Here is a 25,926-nt window from a genome sequence, read left to right on the forward strand (position 1 = left end):
TATCACTAATCATCAGAGAAATACAAATAAAAACCACAATGAGATACCACCTCCATCCTGTCAGAATGGTTATCTTCATTAAATCAATAAACTACAAGTGCTGGTGAGAATGTAGAGAAAAGGGAACCCTTGTACACTGTTGGTGGCACTGCAAATTGGTGCAGCCACTATGGAAAACAGTATGTTCTTCAAAAAATTGAAAATAGAACTACCTTATGACACAGCAATTCCAACTCCTGGGAATTTATCCAAAGAAATCCTAAACACTAATTCGAAAAAATATATACACCCCTATGTTTAGTGCAGCACTATTCACAATAGTCACTATAAGGAAATCCAAATGTTGAGTAATAGATGATTAGATAAAGAAACTATGGTACATTTACACAATGGAGTATTAACCTGCCATAAAAAAGAATGAGGTCTACCATTTGTGACAACATGGATGGACCTAGAAGATATTATGCTAAGTGAAATAAGTCAGACTGAGAAAGACAAATACCATATGATCTCACTTATGTGTAGAATCTAAAGAACAGAATAAATGAACAAACAAAACAGAGTCATCAATACAGAGAACAAACTGATGGTTGCTAGATGGGAGAGGGTTAGGGGGATGGGGGAGAAAGGTGAAGGAAAGGGATTAGGAAGTGCAAATTGGTAATCACAAAAATACGAGTAGTTATGAGGATGTGAAATACAACGTAGGCAATATAGTCAATAATGTTGTAAAGACTATGTAGGGTGTCAAATGAATATTTGACTTATCGGGAGGATCACTTCATAGATTATATAAATGCCTAACCACTATGCTGTACACCTGAAACTAATATAAAATAATACTGAATGTCAACTATAACTAAACATATATATACACACACACACACACACACACACACACACATATATATAGTCACAAGATGTAAAGCACAGCATAGGGAATATAGTACATATATATACATATATACATATATATATGAGTATATATGTAAATATATATGTATATGTATATACACACACACACATATATATATTCACGAGATGTAAAGTACAGCATAGGGAATACAGTCAATGGTATCATAATAGCTATGTGCAATGTCAGAGGGGTAGTAGACTTTGGGGGGCTATCACTTTGTGAGGTATGTAAATGTCTAAAATTATGTTAGATACATACACCTGAAACTAAAAAAAAAAAAAAAAGGTAGCCCTGAAACAAACAAAAAGAACACAGCAGGAGAACTTTCTGGGCTTATTCCAGTTGAATATACAGTATTATCAATCTGAGAAGCTATAGATATTTTCTTCAAAGATACTGAGAAGCCCAGGTGCAAGCACATGATAGATAGATAGATAAGTGGGGATTCAGAAAGGGCTGGCATTTGCTAGGCAGTCATGATGAAAGGACAAGGAACAAGTGCATTCTAGATCTTGACCAAGAAGTGACTGAAGTTATGCACTATGGATTCCGTGCTGGATAGAAGAGGTAGTGAAGACAGAGACAATACACACATAAATGAACTAAACACAGTGGAAAATAGAATGGCCAACGGAGTAAGGGTCTCAATTAGGTTGAAGAACAAATGTAGTGTGAGTAACTGGGTAAGCAGTTAAGAATTGAAGATTGGGGTCAGAGAGGGATATCTCAATGTCTCAATTAGTAATTTTAGAGGTCCTGCAGTTTGTGGTGATAAAGTACAGGGTGTGACAGTGGGAATGGGTGGTAAAGTATAGTAGAAGAGGTCATCAGAGATGAAGAAATCAAGAAATTGAGAAGCTAAGAGTTTGGAGAGATTTTCTTCATAGATACTTAAGTCACCTAAAACTATAAAACAATAGTAGGACTTGGTAGTACAGAGAAGGGCTATGAGCCGCGCGCCAAAGTCTTAAACAATTGAGGAACGGGGTCTGGGTAGACTGCAGCCAACAATTTCATGAAAGGATTTTGGGGTGAATGAACAGAAATCTGACCAAGTCCGTTTTGTTATAATCGTCACTCTCATTTCTTTCCAGAACTTAGGTGGCTCTAATTTCTAACACTTACTTTCCAAATCACAGATGGACTGCCAAGAATCTTCCATTTTGCTCCAGGATTTTTTCCTTGAGCACTAAAGATTTCAACAAATGCACCTCCCTAAAAAACAAAAATGAAATATTTAAATTAAAGTGAAAGACAATGCTAAGAAGAAAATAACCACCCCCCACATAATCTATAACCACCGTTTCAGGCATCTGTCAGTTAAATAGATCTGGGAGGAAACACTATCCCTGTTATTATTCCTGTGTTATACCTTGATTATATCTGAGCCACAGTAGTTTTGATCTGGGTCACCTTGAATTACTGATTAAAGGAATTTTTTTTAAAGCATGGAAAACATTAAACAAATTGTGCCATATAAACCCTGCATTCTCTCAGTGTGAAGTTCATTTATTTGACATATAGATCATGCTTACAAAACATTCTATTCAATCCAGACTAATAAATTCTGATAATTATCTCTGGCTGCACGCTTTTTAGTCATACTAACCTGAACTCTAATGCCAGCTTTGCCATTTATTAACTATCTGACTTTGGAGTTAACTTAACCTCTTGATTCTTCATCTGTAAAATGGGTTGTTGGATTAAACAGGATAATAAACATAAACCATCAAGCATAATATCTCACATATAGTGACAGCTCAATAGTGCCAGCAATGATTATTCAAAAAAAGGGCAAATAGCTTAATACTAGTCAATAAAAAGTTTGGGAGGGAGGAGATAATGATTCTTATTTTGAGCATTCCTATAAGATCTTTTTATGTATTTAATACAAATTAATTTAGAAATCTGTAAAATCTGTACAAGAAAAATAGAGAATCATATCTCTAGAGAAGCTACATGTTTCCTATCATAAACCTGAGAAGAACATGGAAGAACACGATTATATAAAAACACTAAACACATTAGTGAATGTCCACAAGCTTTAATTATAAGGGAATTAAACAAGATGATTATCTCTGAGGAAGAGTTTACGCAAGAAATTAAGAATCTGAAATAAAAACTAAATATGGTTTTCTTTAATGGCCTGTTTGAATTATAAGTATTGCATGAGCAAATTTGTCTGATTTTTGTAAAGAATTTCCAGCTTATTTTTCTCAATATAAAGATATTTTTGCTTCAGAGTTTTAACATGTAATGACTTGAAGACATTTAATTTCTACTTCCTTATGCATTATTATGTGCAAACTGTGTGTGGGATAGAATTACTATAGCTTCTGAGATCAGGTCATATTTCACTATGAATTTTAAATTTAAGGCAGCTTTTTTTTTTTAAAGAAATATCCTTATACCCGGTGAGATAGAAAACTGCCCCTCTCCATTTCTTTCTGCTGTCTCCTGTTTGTCAAGTTGCCCACAGTAGGTGTATGCTTTTCTACAACAATATATTTTACCTATATTAAGAGAAATTCTCTGAAATTGTTCTAACAATGCAAATAGAAGAACTACAGAATACTGTCGGAACACTCATAAGAAGGCAGGTAGTGTTTGGTGAAAAGGTAGAAGCAATGAAGAGTTGGAGACCAGTGGAAGAGTGTTCTGGCACAGGGACAAAGTTGTTCATCCTAACAGCAGGACTAGGATGGCAACCAGACCGTAAACTCAGGTAGAGGTAGGGAGGGGAGGGCAGGAGATTAGGGCACAGGAAAAGCAGGAAGGGAGATGCCCCGGGGGAAGTGAGGAAAGCAGGTCATGCATGGAGACACTCTAGGATACTCAAGGTGAAGGAAGGATACCCACAATCAGTTTCCCCAGTGTGACCTTTGGACCACCTGCATCAGTAAGAACTATGGGAAGTTGTTATAAAGGTAAATTAACTAGCTCCATCTACATAGATTCTGATTCACTAGATCTGGAGTGAGGATCAGGAAATCTGCATTTTTTTACAAGCACTCCAAGTGATCCTAATATACTCCAGTGTTTGAGAATCACCAACCCCCAGTTTTGGGGAAAAGAAAATGGCATATAGTCAAAGTGCTTATTTTCTTTCTTTGTTTAACCCACTCATGAATTCACGTATTCACTCTCTTCTAAATAGCTTCTGACACACAGGTGTGCATCAATAGTTGGGTACCCAAGGCGCTTGTTAAAACAAGATTTATGGGCCCTGCCCTGAAGATTCTGATTCAGAAGTCTGGTTGGGGTTTAAGATCTTCATTTTAATCAGAATCTCAGGCAATTCATCATACACCTTGAGAAGCACTGAGCTGGAGACTGAACGAAGTCAAATCATATGCCCAGACGTTAGTTGCTTCCTTCTTTTTTTTTTCTTTTTGGGTCAAAACCACTCATCCATTAATTCCTTCTTGCCCCGAAGAAAAGACCGTATTATGGGGGAATGGGGGAAGCTTTGTCCTCACCCCGAACACGAGCTACGTCATCTAAGAGGAGAAAGCTATAGACAGGCTGGAGAGCCGTTTTAGGTTACCTGGTACTCATTTTTGAACATTCCCGCAGGGGGCCCGGGGCTTAGGAGCACGGCGTTCAGGGCTTCCAGCGAGTAGCCAGACCCTGACGGATGGAAATCGGCGGGCGGGGAAGGGTTTGGTGCTTGGCTCCGACTGGGTCAGGCTCTGCTCAGCCCCTGTTCAGCTCCATCGCGACCCCTGCCTTCACGGTGCCGGGGTGTGGGAGCGCGTAGCTGCCTGGACAGGCTCCGGGCAAACCCTCGGGAGTGATTGTGTGCGTAACCTACGTGACCGTACACCCACCCACAGAGCTACCGACAACCGCCCGATTGCCCAAGAAAGGCGGGCGCGTTCCCGCCCTTCCTTGCACCGCCCCCAAATCCGATCGGAAAAGGGCGGGGCTGAGCGGCGCCAACATTCCGGCCGCGCCCATTGGCTCTGCGTGTTGCGCCTCACGGACTTCTCGCCAACGTGCACGTGAGGCTACGCGGTGACGTCACGTTACCCAAGCAACCGACGGAATCGCTGAGAGACCTTGGACAGCGCAATGTGTGACGCGCGCTCTCCTTAGGTCGTGACCTGTGTCTGCGATAAAGCTTAAATTTAGCCGTGTTTAAAAGCTACCACGGTGCTGGACTCTTCTAGAAAACGTGTCACGTCGGCTTGGTCTCTCTTCGTTGTAAACACTGAAAACTGGTAGGTTACTGAAGGAAAAAGTCATGGAATCATGTGGCCTTTGGTTGAAAGGTTCCCAAACTTGGGCTCATTGGAACAGTAATAGGGACCGCTAGCCCCTTTCATTGCCCAGGGAGGTGGAGTATTTATTCAAGATCACTGCACATGTTAAAAAGCCAAGTGTTTTTGCTCAAAATAATTACATACATTATTGAGACAGGCTCTCTAAGTTTAACTATTTGGTTATTTCATTTAGTTTCAATGCAGAACTACTCTTATACGGTAGGTATTGTCAGTTTTTGACTGAGGAATTGTGGCTCAGAGAGGTAAAGAAGTTTGCCTAAGATCACATGGCCAATACGTGATGGAGCTGGTTTGGAGCTCTTGTCAGATGGACTCAGGTCGAGTTAGGTCAGAGGCACAGGGTTAATCAGGTACCACTCATGCAGCCACGATAGGCTAAGTGGTTCACAGGTTCACAACCACGTGAGGTAAGGGTTAGTTGAGAATGTTCAGGTTCAGGGTTAATTAGGTTTTACTCAAGGATGCAATGTTGACTTTTGGTTATGGCTGAGCCTGTTACCACTATAATTCACCACAAAGTCTCGAATATTTGTTGTCCCTACAATATGCTAAGCACTGTGGATCCTGTACAGGGTGAGAAAAATGAATGCTATCTGTACTTGCTCCTTATCAGGGCTAAGAAGAGCAGATAAGAAACAAACTCAAACACACTAAGTCTAATACTAGATGTGTACAAAATAGAGGTGGGGATATCACATAAATGTAAATTGCAGTATAATATCTAGAATCCAGACTTCCTTATTTCTATAATTCAAGCCTAGTTCAACAGTTTTTGTTAAGGCTTTGTGGTGGGGGTCTTTGGGAATTATGGTCAATAGACATGGTCTCTGTCTTACAAGATTTGTTATCTATTCGGGGACATTTATCCATTCATTTCACAGGTAATTTCTAGGATTGCAATATATTCTAGACACTATGCTAACAGCTAGGTTCAGAGGGGAGGCCCCCATCTTCTTGGTGCTTCCATTAATGGGGTGAGAAACAATAAATAAATAATTGCAACTTGTGATAAATACCGTGAATCCAATGATAGGGAATAACATCGGAAGGGTATATTAGTTTCCTGTGGCTGTTGTAACATTACCACAAACTGGGAGGCTTAAAACAGCAAGTTCATTCACAGTTGAGATCAGAAGTCCAAAATCAAGATGTCAGCAGGGCAGCATTCCTTTTGAAGGCTTTAGAGGTGAATTTGCCCTTTGCGTCTTCCAGTTTCTGGTGGCTGTCAGCCTTCTTGACTTGTGGCTACATCTCTCCATGACTTGGTCACGCTGCCTCTTCTCTGTTTGTGTCTTCTAGTCTGTGTATCCTTTTTAAGGACAATTGTGATGGCATTTAGGGTCCACGTGGATAATTCAAGGTAATCGATATTGCAAGATCCTTAACTTAGATATATCTGCAAAGACACTGTTTTTCAAACAGGGTAATATTCGCACATTCCAGGGGTAGATACAGATATCCTTTGGGGGTGGGGCACGACATTTTTTTGGCCTAACACAAAGGCTCACTTGCAGTTTTTGATAAATGCTATAAGGTGGTAAACAGTACAATGAGAGGCAGGAGGATCTCGGAGACATCTTTAGGCTTTTAACAATCTACTTGGTCTCTGAAAGGGGTGTTTTGACACCATTTCTGAAGAGAAACCTACAACTTTGTCCTGTTATTTTCTTTCTACCCCTTATCATTATCTGAATTTATTTACTTATTTTTTTGTTTGTTTATCATCTGTCTTTAGCTATTAGAAGGTAAATTCCATGAAGGTAAGGACTTTTTCTATGTTCATTGTACTTAATCTCCTAGAGTAGTGCCTGGCACATAGTACGCGTTTTATAAATACATATTTTTTGTTTGAATTAAAGGCACCTTGCCCTTTTAAACTCAGCATCCAAAACAAAACTTCTCTAAACCTGGGCCTTTTCCATCCTTCTCAATCTCACTAATACCACAGTGCCTCCTCTTTCTCACTCCCTGTGGTGGGCAGCTTCTAAAATGGCCAGCAGTGATCTCCACCTGCTGGTATGCATGCCCTCTGTGTAATCTCCCTTTGTATGTGGACTGGACCTAGTGACTCCCTTCTAATGAATACAAAATGGCAAAAGTACTGAGATGTCATTTCCAAGATTAGGTTACAAAAAGACTGTGATTTTTTCTTCTTTGCTTTCTTTCACTCCCTTGCTCTGGTTCGCGCCTTCCCTTCTCTGTCCTCACTTTAGACGAAGCAAGTTGCTGTGTTGTGAGTAGCCCCTTGGAGAGGTTTACAGGGCAAGGAACTAATGTCTCTGACCAACAGTTAATGAGGACTGGAGGCCTGTCAGCAGCCACGTGAGTGAACGTGGAAGAGAATCCTTCCTTGGTCAGCCATGAAGTGACTACATCCCTGGTCAACACCTGGATTGCAGCCTATGACTGAGCCTGTGTCAGTGACACCCAGCTAAATCGGGCCCTGATTCCCGATCTACAGAAATTATATTTATTGTAAACTGCTAAGTTTTAAGGTACTTTTTTACACAACAGATCACTAAAACATTCCCCATGCCCATTTCATCACCTAAACCTATTCATTTTATCTAGATACCTCTAAATCGATTTACCTTTCCTCCACTGTAGTCTATATGGGTGTACCTCAGATATTGTGGTTTTGGGTTCCAGACCACCACAGTAAAATGATATTTGCTTGTGGAGGGTCTTGCCTTCAATTTATAAAAAAGTGCAATATCTGTGAAGTGCAATAAAACTAGGTATACCTGTATGTGCTCTGATTTACCTATGATTTCTCTTCCCTAAGCTACTCTACTAGCCTCCTGATTTACACACCACTTTGGCCCCCTTTCAAATCTATCTCCACATTGCAGACAGTGTCATCTTCATAGAACACAAATCCAGTCATATTAGTCCCTTGATTCTGACCCACCCTTGTGACTATAGATCCTGTCTTCCTCTCCAGTTTCAATGTACATCATGTAGCCCCCTTCATTTCAGTCACATCGAGTTTTCTTTCAGTTCTTCATGTTCAACATGTTCACTTTCACTGTAGGGCCTTTGTGTTGTTCTCCCGCATGGATTACTTTTGCTCCTTTTTTTCTTTGGTTAAGGCTTCCTTGTCCTGTAAATACAGAGTTTAGATCAAGGGTGACTTTCTCACAGATGCCTTCTCTTATCTCCCTGACTTGATCAGATCCCCCTACTTAGACGTTCCCACAGCATCTTAGTACTTAGCATTATTGAAATAAAAATTGAAATTTTTTATGTGTTTGTAATATTGTCTATCTCTATTACACTGTAAATTTTAAGAGAGCAGGACCATGTCTGTTTTGTATTTACTGTAGTAACTAGTTCAACCTTGTACCTGGTATAAAATAGTAACTGAATGAATAAGTGAATAAGTGAGGAAGGAGGTGAAGGATGAATATATTCTTAAAAGACAGCCATAGGCTTTGGTGTTGAGAAAGCAAGAAGAAAGCAATTGAAAACACATTAAGGTAAAAGGGTGAATTAATAACTTCAATTTGTTGATTAAAAAAAAAACTAGTTACAGAGTTGAAATGATTAATCACAGTGTATCAGTAAGTATCACAGTGTATTACTCAGGTGTTTTTTTGTTTTTCATCACCTGTTTATTCAATTTAAGGTTGGAAAGAACCAGTGTCATTTACTTTTAACACCTCATTTCCTTGAGAGAAAGTAATTATCTAAGACCCAACTGTTCAAGTGTTGGGTCACTTCCTAACCCTCTTAACTCCGAACAAGTTCAGGAGACTTATAGTTGTTTAGCCAATATGGTTTAGGGCTTTCCAGGCAATGGACAATTCTAAAGGCTGCCCAGCTCAGATCAAAGTTGTTTTGTCTATGGTGAAAACTACTCTTAACACTGGCAGTGGTGGCTACAAAGCAAAATAAGAATGTGCACCACTTTAATATGAACTTAGAACCAGAGGTAGAAAGAGATCCAATTTCATAATGTCAAATGCTTTTGTTTGATTTGGATGAATGCAAGCTATGACCAGAAACTTGGATTTGGCTATGACTTCAAGAATGGCTACCAGAATTCAGACCCCACCCCACAAAAAAGAGCCAGCCTGCCCAAACAACTTTGCTTAAGCCAAGTTATTTATGTACATTATAAAAGGCAGTGAAATAGTTTCTCTAACTGGTACAGTTTTTAAAGAAGTCAGTACATTCAGTAATTGAATTAAATTGCTTAACTTAATTTGACAACATTAAGAATTAGTCACTTTACAAGCTTTAAAGTGCTTGTCTTTGTTCTACAAAGAAAGTAATTTGGTGGTGTATTAATATTATTAAAGGATATTGGATCGTATTTAAAATAGAATAGACTAAAAATACTTTTAAAAGGTGGTGGAGCCTTTATATGCCAATGTAGTCATTCAAGTTAGATGATATGATTATCAATTTAACAAGAAAAAGAATGTACAGTATATGTCACAATATACTTGTTTATATTTTGGTTGCAGTTTATAATCAGATTATTTAGCATAATGGGAAGACAAAAAGATATTGGTTAGATGATCAGAATTTGCTTTGCTACACAGTAATCTAGAAATGTTTAATAGTTGGACAATGATTTTATTGTTTTTTCACATTATGGAATAACTTCATAAATGGCAAGAATGCCAAGTTGATAGAATAATTTAAAAACTGTACTTATTTTATAGCTTTAAGCTAGTTGAGAAAAATTAATGATATCTGAATCATCCATTTGACTTTTGATTTGAGAGCAGTGATGCCATTTTTTTCTAAGAAGGTGTGGTATGAGGAAAGCTTTTGAGGGTTTTACTGTTTATAGATTTTCTTCTCAAATAGTCTGTTTTTTTCCTCTGGTCTGTGAGATTCTACATGGATTTTTTCTTGCCTGTATCTTTAGATGACCAAATACTTCAAAATTTATGCAATAAACTCGAAATATCCAATCCAGCTATTACTTGAAGATATTCTCAGGAAAAAAACAAAACTCTTTTAGTAGTTGAATATTTAGGTATGAATACTTTCCTAAATAAAGTTTTATATAGCAAGCACTTAGGTTTAGAAACATGAACATATTTGTAGAATGCCTCTTTGAAAAGATTAAATGAAGTGAGTTGATATTTAATGCTGTTTCCCCAAAAATAAGACCTAGCCAGATAATCAGCTCTAATGCATCTTTTGGAGCAAAAATTAATATAAGACCCAGTCTTATTTTGCTATAATATAAGACAGGTATAACATAACATAACATAACATAACATAACATAACATAACATAACATAACATAACATAACATAACACATAATATAATACCGGGTCTTATTTTACTATAAGACCCGGTCTTATGTTAATTTTTGCTCCAAAAGATGCATTAGAGCTGATTGTCCGACTAGGTCTTATTTTTGGGGAAACATGGTACCAATTTTAATACTAGTTATATCTAACAACCTTTTCTGACATAACCGTCCCTAACCTAAAGCCGTTTAGTGTTGATTCGTGATAAGAAGCCTATAGAAAACTAAATATCTACATACAAAAGAATGAAGTTGGACCCTGTTTACTATATAAGAAAAAAATAACTAAAAGCGGATCAAAGACCTAAGCACAGAACTTAAGACTATAAAACTTTTAGAAGAAAACATAGGGGAAAATCTTCATGACATTGGATTTGACGGTTATTTCCTAGTTTATACATTAAAAGCACAGGTAACAAAAGTTAAAAAAAAAAAAGAAGACAAATTAGACTAGATCAAAATTTAAAACTGTGCACTGAGGACACAGTCTTGCAAATCATATATCTGATAACATATATATTCAGAATATACAAACAACTTCTATAACTCAGCAGCAAAAACAAATAACCTGTTTAAAAAATGGCCAAAGGATTTGAATAGACATTTCACCAAAGAAGGTATACAAATGGCCAATAAGCACAGGAAAACTTGTTCAACATGACTAATCACTAGGGACATGCAAATCAAAATCTCAGTGAATATCACCTCACACCCATTAAGATGGCTACTACAAAAAACATAACAATAACAAAAAACATGGCAAATAACAAGGATCTGGAGAAATCGGAAACTCTGTGCATTGTTGGTGGCAATATAAAATGGTGCAGCAGTTATGGGAAACACTGGAACAGTTGTTCAAAAAATTAAAATAGAATTAGCATATAATCCAGTCATTCTACTTCTGGGTATATATCCCAAAAAATTGAAAGCAGGGTCTCAGCAGCATTTTTTAACTTAGCAGCATTATTCAGAATAGTCAAAAGGTGGAAGCAACCTAAGTGTCATTGAATGGATGAATGGATAAACAAGTGTGGCATGTACAGACAATGGGATACAATTCAGCCCTAAAAAGGAAGGAAATTCGGACACATGCTACAAAATGGATGAACCTTGGTGAGCCAATCAGAAAAAAATAAATACTATATGATTCCACTTATATGAGGTATACAGAGCAGTCAAATCATAGATTCAAAAGTAGAATGGTAGTTGCCAGGGAATGGGTAGAGGAAGGAGAAATGGAAAGTTATTGTTTAATAAGTATAGGGTTTGCTTTACAAGATGGATATGTTCTTCTGGAGATTGATTGCACAACAATGTGAATATCTTAACAATACTGAACCATACACTTAATGTTTAAGATGGCAAATTTTATGTTATGTGTTTTTTACCACAATTAAAATTTTATGGCTGTCGGGGAGCTAGTTAGGCAGAAAATATCTAACAAAGGCTCCTTAGAAACAGCTTGAGGAACATTGGTATGCAGTAAGTGTGTGTGTGTGTGTGTGTGTGTGTGTGTGTGTGTATTTTAGCTGAACTATTTAAAGTTATGGTAAAGGCATCATGACACTTTACTGCTGAAAAGCGTATGTATATCTCCAAAGAAAAGGATAATCTGCATACCGTTATATACCATAATACTACATGCATACCATACCTCAATATCATTATCACACTCAAGAAATTTATTGAACAATAATATATTCTGATATACAGTGTGTATTCAGAATTCTCCAGTTCTCCTAATTATTTTTCCATACAGCATCAATTAAGGATCATGCTTTAAATTTTGTTGTAATGTTATTTTAGTTTCTTTTAATCTAAAACAATTGTTTGGTTTTTTTTTTTTTTTTTAAGACATTGACATTTTGGAGAGTTCAGGCCAGTTGTTCTGTAGAATATACCTCAATATGGATTTGTCTAATTGTTTCCTCATGACCAAATTAATTGTTTAGTTATATATTAGTTATAGTTGACATTCAATATTATTTTATATTAGTTTCAGGTGTACAGCACAGTGGTTAGGCATTTGTATATTTTATGGTGATCCCCTATCTGACACCCTAGTTTTCTACAACATATTGACTATATTCCCCATACTGTATTTTACATCTCTGTGATTGTTTTATGACTACCAATCTGTACTTTGTACTCCCTTCACCTTTCTCACCCATCACTGTAACTCGTCTCCCCTCTAGCAACCATCAGTTTGTTCTCTGTATCTATGAGTACATTTCTGTTTTGTTTGTTCATTTATTCTGTTCCTTAGATTCTACATATAACTGAGTTCATATGGTTTTTGTCATTCTCAGCCTGAGTTATTTCACTTAGCATTATATCCTCTAGGTCTATCCATATTTATGAAATTGGTAAGAATTCATGCTTTTATAAGGCAAAGTAATAATCCATTGTATAAATATACCACCATTTCTTGATCCTGTTGTGTATGCATATTAATAGGCATTTGGGTTGTTTCCATATTTCGGCTATTGTAAATAGCGCTGCCATAAACGTAAGGGTGTATATGTTTTCTGAATTATTTTTTTAGGTTTCTTTGGATAAATATTCAGGAGTAGAATTGTTATTCAATTTTTAATTTTTTGAGGGAGTGGCTGCACCAATTTGCAGTACCACCAATAATTCACAAGGGTTCTCTTTTCTATACACCTTCGCCAACACTTGTTGTTTGTTGATTTATTAAAGATAACCATTCTGACAACAGTGTGGTGATATCTCATGGTGGTTTTTATTTGAATTTCTTTAGTGATACTGAGCATCTTTTTATATGTCTATTGGCCATGTGAATGTCCTCTTTGGAGAAATATCTATTCAGGTCCTCTGCCCATTTTTTAATTGGGTTGTTTGTTTTTTTGGTGTTGAGTTGTATGAGTTATTTATAAATTTTGGATATTAACCTCTTATCAGATGTATCATTGGTAAATATCTTCTCCCTGTCAGTATGATGTCTTATTGTTTTGTTGATGGTTTCCTTTGCTGTGAAAAAAAGTTTTTAGTTTGATGTAGTCCCATTTGTTTAGTTTTTCTTTTGTTTCCCTTGCCTGGGGAGATATACCGGTAAAAATATTACTAAGGGTAATGTCTGAGAGTTTATTTCCTATATTTTCTTCTAGGAGTTTTATGGCTTCGAGTCTTACATTTAAGTCTTTTCTTTCATCCATTTTGAATTTATTCTTGAATATGGCATAAGAAGGTGGGCCAGTTTCGTTCTTTCGCATGTGTCTGTCCAATTTTCCCAGCACCATTTATTGAATATACTGTCTTTATCCAAGTGTAAATTCTTGCTTCCTTTCTCATAGACTAAATGACCATATAGGGATGGATTTATTTCTGGGCCCTCTAATCTGTTTCATTGATATATGTGTCTGTTTTTATGCCAATGCCATGGTGTTTTGATTACTATAGGCTTGTAGTATAATTTCATATCAGGTAGCATGAAACCTTCAGCTTAGTTCTTCTTTCTCAGGATTGCTGTGGCAGTTCGGAGTCTTTTATGGTTCCATATAAATTTTAGGATTATTTGTTCCAGTTCTATGAAAAATGCCATTGGTATTTTGATAGGGATTGCATTAAATCTATAGATTAATTTGGGTAGTATGGACATTTTAATTATATTAATTATTTCTATCCATGAGCATGGTATATGTTTCCCTTTACTTGTATCTTCTTTAATTTCTCTCCTCAATGTTGTATAATTTTCTGAGTACAGGTCTTTTACTCCCTTGGTTAAATGAAATTTAAGTATTTTATTTTTTGATGCAATTGTATATGGGATTTTTTTCTTAATTTCTATTTCTGATTGTTCCTTATTGGTGTATAAAATGCAACTGTTTTCTGAATATTAATTTTGTATCCTGCTACTTTACTAAATTTATCAGTTTTAATAATTTTTTGGTGGAATCTTTGGGATTGTCTATATACAGTATCATGTCATCTACAAATAATGACAGTTTTATGTCTTCCTTCCCCATTTGGATGACCTTTATTTCTTTTTCTTTTCTTTTCTTTTCTTTCCTTTTTTGTTCCTTTTTGTCTGATTGCTGTGGCTAGGACTTCCAGAACTACGTTGAATAAAAGTTGTAATAGTGGGCATGATTGTCTTGTTCCTGATTTTAAGGAGAATGCTTTTAGCTTTTCCCGATTGTGTATGCTATTACTTGTGGGTTTGTCACATATGGGGTTTATTAAGTTGATATATGTTCCCCCTATTCCCACTTTGCAGAGAGTTTTTATCATAAGTGGATGCTCAATTTTGTCAATGGCTTTTTCTACAGCTATTGATATACCACTATGATTTTTAATTTTATTTTGTTTATGTGGTGTATTATGTTGATTGACTTGTGGATATTGAACCAACCTTGCATACCAGGAATGAATCCCACTTGGTTGTGGTGTATGATCTTTTTAATGTGTTGCTGAATATGGTTTGCTAATATTTTGTTGAGGATTTTTGCATCTCTGTTCATCAAGAGTATTGGCCTATAGTTTCTTTTTAAATTTTTTTGGTAGTATCTTTGTCTGGTTTTGGAATCAGAGTAATGGTGGCCTCGTAAAATGAGCTTGGGAGCCTTCCATCCTCTTGGATTTTTTGGAATATTTTGAGAATAGGTGTTAATTCTTTTCTGAATGTTTGGTAAAATTCACCTGTCAAGCCATTGGGTCCAAAACTTTTGTTTGATGGGAGCTTGTTGATTACTGATTCAATTTCATTGGTAGTAATTGGTCTGTTCAGATTTTCTGTTTCTTTTTGATTCAGCCTTGGGAGATTGCATGCTCCTAGGAATTTGTCCATTTCTCCAGCATTTTCTTAAATTTTTTTTTTGTATTTCTGTGGTATTGGTTTTCATTTCTTCTATTTCATTTCTGATTTTATTTATTTGGGTCCTGTCTCTTCTTCAATTGATGAATCTGGTTAAAGGTTTGTCAATTTTGTTTATCTTAAAAAAACAACAACAAAAACGCCAAAACAGATGTTGGTTTCATTGATCTTTTGTGTTTTATTTTTTTTTTTTTACACTCTATTTTGTTTATTTCTGCTCTGATGTTTATTATTTCCTTCCTTGTATTCACTTTGGGCTTTGTTTGTTGTTCTTTTTCCAGTTCTCTTAGGTATAAAGATAGACGGTTGTTTTGAGATTTTTCTTGTTTCCTTTAGTAGGTCTGCATTGCTATGAATTTTCCTCTTAGGACTGCTTTTGCTGTGTCCCACAGATTTGGGGTTGTTGTGTTTTCATTTTCATTTGTCTCAAGGTATCTTTCGATTTCTTCCTTGATCTCATTGTTGACCCATTCATTATTTAGTAGCATGTTATTTAGTATCCATGTGCTTTTGTGTTTTTCAGTTTTTTTTCTTGTATTGATTTCTAGTTTCATACATACAGCTATGGTCAGAAAAGTCACTTGATATGATTGCATTCTTAAATTTATTGAGATTTGTTTTGTGGCTTAACGTGGTCTATCTTGGAAAATGTTCCATGTGCACTGGAAAAGAATGTATGTTCTGCTGCTTTGGGGTGAAATGCTCTAAAAATATCAATTAAATCCCTCTGGTCTAGGGTGTTGTTTAAGGCTGCTGTTTCCCTGTTGATTTTCTGTTTGGAAGATCTGTCCATTGGTGCCAGTGGATTGTTAAAGTCCCCTACTATGATTGTGTTACTGTTGATCTCTGCCTTTACGTTGGTCAATATTTGTTTTATATGTTTAGTTGTTCTTATATTGGGAGCATAGATGATTACTAGGGTTATGACCTCTTGTTGGATTGATCCCTTTATTTCTATGTAATGTCCTTCTTTGTCTCTGACAGTCTTCATTTTAAAGTCTATTTTGTTTGATATAAGTATTGCTACCCACCCTTTTTCTTGTTTCCATTTGAGTGAAATATCTTTTTCCATCCCTTTACTTTCAGTCTGTGTGTGTCTTTTGATCTGAGGTGGGTCTCTTGTAGATAGTGTATGCATGGGTCTTGTTTTCTTATTCACTCAACTACCCTATGTCTTTTGATTGGAGCTATTAATCCCTTTACGCTTAAAATGATTATTGATAGGTACATAGTTATTGCCATTTTATTATTCATATTTTTGCTCTTCATTTGTTTGTTTGATTTCTCCTTCTGCTTAAAGAAGGTCTTTTAACATTTATTGTAATACTGGCTTGGTGGTAATGAATTCCTTTAGCTTTTTCTTGTCTGGGGAGATCTTAATCTCTCTTTCAGTTTTAAGTGATTGCCTTGCTTGGTAGAGTATTCTTGGTTGTAGGCCCTTCTTTTTCATCAGTTTGAATATTTCCTGCCACTCCCTTCTGGCCTGAGAAGTTTCTGTTGAGAAATGAGCTGATAGTCTTATGGGATCTCCCTTGCAAGTAACTAGTTGTCTTTCTCTTACTGCTTTTAGGATTCTCTCTTTGTCTTTAATCTTTGGCATTTTAACTGTGATATGTCTTGGTGTGGGCCATTTGGGTTTATCTTGTTTCAGACTCTATGTGATTTCCGGGCTTGTATGTCTATCTCCTTCACCAGGTTAGGGACGTTTCAGTCATTATTTCTTCAAATAGGTTCTCAATCACTTGCTCCCTCTGTATTCCTTCTGGTACCCCTATGATGTGAATGTTGTTATGCTTTATGTTGTCCCACAGGTCCCTTAAACTATCTTCATTGTTTTTATTCCTTTTTGTTGTTGTTGGTGGTGGTGTTCCAATTGGATCTTTTTTGCTACTTTATCTTCTAAGTTTCTGAATCCACCCTCTGCTTCATCTAATCTGCTGTTTATTCTTTCTAGTGTATTCTTCATTTCAGTTATTATATTCTTTATTTCTGACTTTTTGTGTGTGGTTTCTATGTCCTTCTTTATGCTTGCTATCTCTGTTGAAATTCTCACTAAGTTCCTTAAGCAGTTGTATAACCACTGTTTTAAATGATGTCTCTGGTAGGTTGATTGCCTCCATTTCATTTAGTTCTATTTCTGGAGATTCCTTTTGCTGCTGCTCTATGTTTGCTTCTATGTATTAGTTAGATCTTTGTCTCTCAGTCTTTGCTGTGTGGAATTGTAATATATGTGTCCTGTGTAGTCCAATGGCGCATTCTCCCTGATCTCCTGTATGCATATTCCAGGTGTGTCCCTTGAGTGTGTTCTCCTGTTGTAGCTGAACCTTGATTGCTTTTGACGTGTCAATGGGTGGAATTGACTGACGTGAGGATTGGCTATACCCACAGCATATGAGCTGCTGTGTGGGGGCTGACCCCCTCTGAGGAGAATTTGCCCCTGTGGGCTCTTGTCCCTGTTGAGACCCACGCTTGGGTGTGCCACTTGTGGGGCTCACCAGGTAGTGCTCTGTTGTGGTCTGAAGCTGGTTTCTAGGTGTGTTGTTTCTGATGTCTCTTTGGAGAGGCTCCCATGCAAGGCAATTTCAGCCCTGCTTGATATCGGCCCACAGCTACCTGGTAGAAGCCACAGAGGTATATGTGGTTGGCTGCTGCCTGAGCTGGACCTGGAGGCATGTGTGGGTAGCCTTACTGTGAACCAAGACTGGCTGCCACCAGTAGTGGGCCTGAGGCAACTTAGCAAATTGCTCACGGCCCCTTAGACCTAATGTCACCCACCAGATTCTCCTAGTGCTCAGCCATTGAAAGAGTCTTGTTAGGTACATAGGCTGGGCTGGTTGACCTGGTGTTGAGAGTTGGCAATGCAGTACTAGCTGGGCAGGTGAAGTCCCAGGGAGTCCCGAAGATGTTGCCTGTGGTTTTTACAAAGTTAATGCAGATTCAGTTCTTATGTCAGTTCCCTGTTTATGACCACTTTGCCCAGTGCCCTGAGAGCCAGTCTGCACTGTCTCAGGCCTGCAGGCTCAAGAGCTGCCCAAGAAATACAGGTCTTGGGTTACCACTTAGCAACAGATATTTCCCATGTTGTTACTGGCCATCAGCCCGCTAAAACAGGCATCCATAGGCTGTGGGGCAGGGCCAGAAGCCCAGCAATCAAAAATTTCCTGGGCAGTGTAGCACCCAGTGGGTGGGAGTGGTTGGGACCCAGGCATCACTAAGACAGCGCACATGCACAGATTGCACCAGACCAATGTGGTCCCAGACTTGGCCCTTTGGAGGAGGGCTTTACACTGAAAATATGGCACGCTCCTATAGGACACATGCGTGTCATGTTCCATACAGGGACAACAATGGCTCCTGTCCTTCCAGCTCCCGTGCCAAAGCCACACAGCTTAGTTCTTCTCTGCATGTCCCTGGGCCTCTCGAGCTGCCGCCTTTCCTCCTACAACCAGATGAATGCCTGCAAGCGAGTCCGTGTGCTGGCTCTATAAGAGGTCGTCTGGGTTTCCAGCCGCCTTCCACCCCATCAGGAAGGGAAGACAGAATCCTCACTGATTTTCACTGCCAGATATGTGGGAACTCCTCTTTTAGGCATAGGACCCTGGGCTGGGGAGCTTAGCGTGGAACTGGGACCCCTCCCTTTTCAGGGCAACCTCTGCCACTGAGGTTTCCCTCCTGATGTTCAACTACTATGTGTGGGTTTGGGTCATCCCATTTCATGTCTCCACCCCTCCTACCAGTCTGGATGTGGCCTCTTGTTTACACCCTTAGTTTATGGGTTCTGTTCAGCTAGTCTTCAGATGATTCTTGAGGTTAATTGTTCTATAACTTATTTGAAATTTTGGTGTGACTCTGGGAGGCAGTAGGCATAGCTTTAATTTAATCGTTCATCTTGGGCCTCTCCTCCAATTGGCTTTATTTTATATATTTAAAATTATAAAGCAGGATTACTTAAAAATATTTTATAATTAACATCCCAGGAAGTTTAAGTGAGTGATGTTGTGTAGTATTTCCTTGGGCCCATGGTTGGAAATGCACAAACATTGGTAAGGTCCTCTGTGAACTTTGGTGCCTTCCTAGTCATACTCTTTCTCTATTGGCCTGACAGGTTGCTTAAGATAATCTTTCAATAGATAATCGTGAATAATACACGTAGTTACATTAAAATTAATTATAGCTATATTTAGATAATAAAGCGATTCTATTGAAAATAGAACTCACAGAACAAAAATTTAATCTCTGTAATATTGCTTAGGGAATCTGCTACTCTTCTGATATGGGATTAGAATTAAGTTACTTAGTACTTATTGAATTGTTTTAGCTTTTAAGTTTTCTCTCCCTATTTCTTTGCCCTATTTGTTTATCTCTTTGGTTGGCTTGTTCAGGCTTTTTCCATTCCTTGTATTTTTCATAATAATATGCTTTCTAATTCCTTTAGGCTAAAATGTGAACATTAAAATGTAAATCTGCAAAGGGACTTCTGCAGCTTTGTTTTCTGCTTATTGTTTAGGAGATTATTCTTTAGTTTGCCAGTAAACAATACTGTAGAACCAGTTTTGGAATTATGATTTTATTTAAAATTATAACATATAATCTTAGGTAAACTTTTAAATCTGTGAGAATATCTAGTTATTGTCATAAATAGTGTTAATCTAATAAAACACAAAATTTGCACATTTTAATTTTTACTTCAGGTTGGAATATACCAGTAAATATGCTATTACTGCTCTAACAAACTGCTTCCTTTTGTTGCCATATTCAACCAAAATGTAGATTGTTATCGGTAACTTGTCTTCTTATTTGCCTCAAATAGTTGAATTTAGTTGCATCACGCTGAGAACTGAATGGCTTTAATTTAGAAGATTTTTTGTGCATTAAAAAAATGTTCAGTATATGATATTAAAAACCATTTCTATATAAGAAACCCTAAGGATGCATTTCATCTTTTTATTTATAACAAATTATTTTAATTTGATAATACTTACGCAAATATGAATAAGTATTGTATACAGGGCTTGTGTATTATAATGTAAATTTTAAATGTGTGTATTGGGAACTGCAAGATCTCTAGTTCAATATTGGAATAATAGTATCATTTATTCAGATGTTAAAGCCTTACAGATATTTAAGTAGGAAAGATGATTCTAATGTATGTAGATTTAGATTGGCAAATAAGAGTTGTGCCAGGCCTTATCTTAAAAGCAGCCTTTTCCTAATTTTTTAGACTTCAGAATTAAATCTAATTAAGGAAACGTGTTCCTTTGTATATTATGGCCTCTTTAGATATATTTAAATTATCAGAAGTTCAGAAATACTTGTAAAATAGTAATCGTTTTTGTCAGCTGTGGCTATTTATGCTGCCATAACAAAACAATCGCCAAACCTCAGAAGCTTAAAACAACAAAGGTTTATTTCCTGGTCTTGTAACATTTCTTACATTGGTCAACTGTTGCTCCGTCTAATGTCGTCTTCATTCTGGAACCCAGGCTGGTGGAGCAGCCCGACCTGGAACACTGCCAGTCTCATGGTAAAGGGAAATGAAGAATGTAGTAGAATCATGCAATGGTTCTTAAAGCTTCTACTTGGAAGTGGTATATCTGGCTTCTCATATTTTATTGACCAAAGGAAACCATATTGCAGAGCCTGACGTCAGTGGACAGGTATGTATAATCTTTGCTCAGGAAGAAGCACCAAGTATCTTGAAATACAATTTACCCTGTTGGTCACAAATATTCACTTCCTTACCTTCTACATGCAAATTATACTCATTCCATACCCAAGGTAGACAACTCAGTAGTGCCATCTAATCACAGTATTGGGTTCAAAGTTCAAGTAATACATGATGTGACTCCTCTTACTCTAAGGTCTTTGAACTACAAAAGGTAAATTATCTGTTCTCCAAACACCCAATATACAAAAATGGAACAGGGATGTGTAACTGCAATAAACTGCACTAAGTACTCCCATTCCTGAAAGGGGAATAATAGGAGACAGAGCAGTCATTAGCTATGTCATTATATTCTGATATCCTACAGAATTCACGAGGGCCTCTTGCCCTCAGGGTGACGGATACACCTTGATTAGTCACTATTTCTGCTTTCTGGGAGTAGCTCCTCAGTATGTATTTTTTCCAGGGTACTTTGCTCACCTTCTTTTTCGTCATCCTTCCTGGAAACATCTGAAGAGGGCACTGGAGAATATGCCTTTCCTGGGTGTTGCCTACCTTCCTCAGTGTGCCACTGAATCAACTATATCAGGGCCTGCCCTATCTCTGGACTTCCTCTTATATGAAATAATGAATTTAATTTTTATTTAAGCCAGCGTAAGTTAGATTTCTCTTACATGCAAAAGGAAACATCATAATTTATAAAAATATAATACCAAATTCTTCTGTAATATGAATAGAACCCTGACGAAGTTTCTTTAGGTTAGTCTACAACTGCATCAAGGTGAGTATTAAGATAGTCTAAAGTGGAAACTGCCTCTGACTTTTCAAATATTTTTCTAAATATGGAAAGATTATTTAAAGACTTTTAACTATCAGAAACAAATGGAAATAGAATTACCATTATAACATCCTATCTTGGTGTTTTATTATTTAAGACTCATGATATTGATTATGATAGTGCAAAGATCACTCAGTAGGGAAGAATAATCTTTTGAACAAACAGTGCTGGGACTACTGGATATCCACATGCAAAAGAATGAAATTGCACCCCTATCTCACACTGTATTCAAAAATTAACTCACAGTGGATCAAAGACCTAAATGTAATAGCTAAAACTACAAAATTTTTAGAAGAAACTACATGAGATAATCATCATGACCTTGGATTAAACAATGGTTAGTTAGCTAAATCTCCAAAAGCTCAGCCACAAAAGAAAAAAAAAATAATTAGACCATCAAAGTAAAAAAAAAAAAATTGCACTTCAAAGGAGATAATTGAGAAAAATCAAAAGACAATCAAAATAATGGGAGAAAATGTTTGTAAATCACTTATCTGATAAAGAAGTTGTATGAAGAATATATAAAATACTATTACAAATCAACAATAAAAAGACAACCCAACTTGAAAGTGTACAAAGAATCTGAATAGGTATTTCTCCAAATAAGATATACAGTCAATACACACATTAAAAGATGTTCAACATCACTGAAAAAATCAAACCTATAGTGATATACCACTTCATATCTACTAAAATGGCTATAATAAAAAAGACAAATATTGGTGAAGATATGGAAAGATTGGAACCCTCATACATGGCTGATGAGAATGTAAAATGGTGCAGCAAATTAGAAAAATACTTGGCAGTTCCTCTAGAGATTAAATATAGAGCTTTTCCACTCCTAGGCATATTCCCAAGATAAATGAAAGCATATGTCTGCACAAAAGCTTGTACATGAATGTTCATAGCAACATCATTCATATAACCAAAAAGTGGAAACAAAGCAAATGTCCAACAACTTTTGGTGGATATACATGATATATCAATATAATGGAATTTTATTTAGCCATAAAAAGGAATCAAGTATTGATACATTATACAACATGGATGAGCCTGGAAAACATTATGCTATGTGAAAAAAAACAAACACAAAAGGCCACATCTTATATGACTTGTAGGGTAGACAAATCTATAGAGACAAAAATTAGATTAGTGATTGCCTGGGGCAGGGGATAAGAAGAAATGAGGAATGACTGCTGATGGGCCCATTGTTTCTCCTGGGGGAAATGAAAATATTCTATAATTAGATAGTGGTGATGGATGCACAACTCTGTGAATATACTGGATTATGCATTTTTAAAAGATTTTTATGGAATATGAATTACCCATAAAACAAAAAAATGCAGAGATATGAGTACAAGCTGAAAAAAACTCAATTGTGTGCAATGATAACTCAGGAAATAGAAAATATTTTTTTCTATTCAAAATAGTATCAAAAAGGATAAAATACTTTTGGAATAAATTTAACAAAAGAAGTACAAGACTTTTACACTGAAAATTTAAAACTTCATTGAGAGCAATTAAAGAAGATCTAAGTGTTCCATGTTTGTACATTGGAAGATTCAATATTGTTAAGATGGAAATTCTCCTCTAATTGAGCTATAGATTCAATGCAATCCCTATCAAAATTCTGGGTGGCTTTTTTGCATAAATTGACAAGCAGATCCGAAAATTTGTATGGAAATACATAACACCTAAAATAGCCAAAACAATTTTGAAAAAGAAAGACAAGTTGGAGGACTTTCACTTCTCAATTTCAAACTTATTATAAATATACAGTTATCAAGACAGTATGGTAATGACGTAAGGATAGAAATATCAATGAATAGAACACAATTGGAAGTCCAGAAATAAATTTTTATTGTAGTCAATTGATTTTTGACACACATGCTAAGGAAATTCACTGGGGAAAGTATAATCTTTTCAACAAATGACATTGGGACAATTAGATACCCACATGCAAAAAGATGAACTTCATTACTTCATGCCATACATAAAAATCATAGTTTTAAATGTAAGCTAAAACAATAAAACTTTTAGAAAAAATATAGAAGATCTTTGAGACCTGGGGTTAGGCAAAGATTTCTTAGCTATTTCTTAGCTATACCAAAAGCATAGCCCATAAGAGGAAAAAATTGATAAATTGAACTTCATCAAAATTCAAAACTTTTGCACTTAAAAAGTTACCATTAAAAAAAAGAAAAGATAAGCAATAGTCTGGGAGAAAACATGTATCTGATAAAGATGTTTCATCCAGAATTTACTAAGAACCCTTAAAATTCAATAGTAATAACAAATAAACCAATCAAGAATGAACTAAAGATACGAACTGACATTTTACCGAAGAATATACAAGAATGGTTGGTTATTGAGCACATGTAGATGATCAGTAGCATTAGTGATTAACGAAATGCAAATTAAAACCAATGAGACACCATTTCACACCCACTAGAATGCCTATAATAAATAAGACAATAACAAATGTTTGTGAGGATATAGAGAAATGGAGACACTCATGTTTCGGTGAGAACATAAAATGCTATAGCCTTTTTCAAAAACATTTTGAAAAAATTGTTTTAATTGTACATACAACTACCACATAAACCATCAGATCCACTCCTACATAGGTATCTACCCAAGAAAAATGAAAACATAAATCCACACAAAAACCTATATGTGAATGTTCATAGCAGCATTATTTATAATAGGCAAGAATTGGAAACAACCCAAATGTTCATCAATTAGTTAATAAATAGACAAAATATGACATAACCACATAATTGAATATTGTTTAGCAATAAAAATAATGTACTACATACTTACACGTCCTGTATTGTGGATAAACCTCAAAAATGTAATGCAAAGTGGAAAAAGCACGTTACATGTTTGTGAACACATACTGTATGATTTCATTTATGTAATATGTCCAGAAAAGGAGAATTTATAGAGATAGAAAATACATTAGTGATTGCCAGTGTCTGGATTAACTGTAAATGGGTAGGAAGGATCTTATTGGGGGATCAAAGTATTCTAAACCTGATTTATGATGATGTTTGCACCATTTGGTAAACTTACTAAAAAAATTTTAAATTGTACACTTGAAATGGGTAAATTTTATGACATTTTATACATACCAATAAGGCTGTTTTTAAAAAACATACATGGTGATGTGCCAAAACACAGGAGATGAGGACAACAATTAAAATTTTGTATCTTGGACTTTGCTGCCAATTTAGAAGGATCACAACAATGAGATGAGATCAAACTGGCTAAAGACCTAAGGATAATTTTTCTTTTGATGCTTTATTTCCATCTTTGATGGCTAGATTTCATGGTGACCAGATAGCCTCTGTCATTTAGGAACCATAAATGTACACAAAGACTGATGCTGTCTAAAGATATTTTAAAAATGAAAGTCACAGGAAAAAAATGTACAAGGGAATCTTTTTATCTTCCAAAATTTCACCAGCTGCTACCATTTTCGAAGTCTCTTTAGGTCTTCATTTTGTGGATTCCTTTATAATGCCCATAGTTTCATGCGGTTGTTGTTGACTTTAAATTTTCTCTAAGGTCATTTTCCAGGACCCAGATATTGTTTCACAGTACAGATTTGTGTGTTCTCAGAATTGAAATATTTTGCTCTCAAGTAAGCTTATGCATATAAACATTTTTAAACAAAACACTGTAGTGACTACAGTTAATAACAGTATACTTCATATTTGAAAGTTGCTAAAAGAGTAGATCTTGCAAGTTCTCATCATAAATAACCAACAAATTTTTTTTGTGATTATGTAAAGCTGCTGGATGTTAACTAGACTTACTGTGGTGATCATTTCTTAATGTATACAAATATTGGATCATTATTTTGTACACCTGAAACTAATATAATGTTATCTGTCGATTATACCTTAATTTTTAAAAATTGAAAACAAAAATGGTAGAAGGAGAAAAACAGGGACATATGCATGAGGGCACATACAAGTAAACTCAAAGACATTCACAGAAAACAAAACAAAAAACAAGCGTGTTTCTGGAGAGAAAATGAATTTGGATGGTTCATTAGTTTATAATAGCTAATACTCCTATCAAGTTCTGCTTGAAATATGGTTGG

At 36.1% G+C, this 25,926-nt stretch overlaps 2 protein-coding genes across 5 annotated transcripts in view; one reads left to right on the plus strand and one right to left on the minus strand.

The window, feature by feature from the left end:
* The window catches only part of CFAP20DC (CFAP20 domain containing), a 259,596-nt gene extending 254,837 nt beyond the window's left edge, over nucleotides 1-4,759 (minus strand). For all 3 annotated transcript variants that reach the window (XM_019724118.3, XM_074313195.2, XM_019724119.3), the window contains exons 1-2: nucleotides 4,464-4,759; nucleotides 2,042-2,131 (exon numbers count right to left, since the gene is read on the minus strand). In XM_019724118.3, coding sequence (XP_019579677.3) covers nucleotides 2,042-2,131; nucleotides 4,464-4,484 — 111 coding nt within the window. In that variant the 5' untranslated portion in view covers nucleotides 4,485-4,759. The remainder of the gene's footprint in view (nucleotides 1-2,041; nucleotides 2,132-4,463) is intronic.
* A 213-nt stretch (nucleotides 4,760-4,972) lies between these two features.
* LOC109443577 (uncharacterized) overlaps nucleotides 4,973-25,926 on the plus strand; it is a 318,204-nt gene continuing 297,250 nt past the window's right edge. For both annotated transcript variants that reach the window (XR_012489505.2, XM_088798895.1), the window contains exon 1: nucleotides 4,973-5,139. The gene's annotated coding sequence lies outside the window, so the exon portion shown is untranslated. The remainder of the gene's footprint in view (nucleotides 5,140-25,926) is intronic.

This window comes from Rhinolophus sinicus, chromosome 5 (genome assembly GCF_057876585.1).
Source record: "Rhinolophus sinicus isolate RSI-liver-muscle chromosome 5, RSI-T2T, whole genome shotgun sequence".
Taxonomy (NCBI): Eukaryota; Metazoa; Chordata; class Mammalia; order Chiroptera; family Rhinolophidae; genus Rhinolophus; species Rhinolophus sinicus.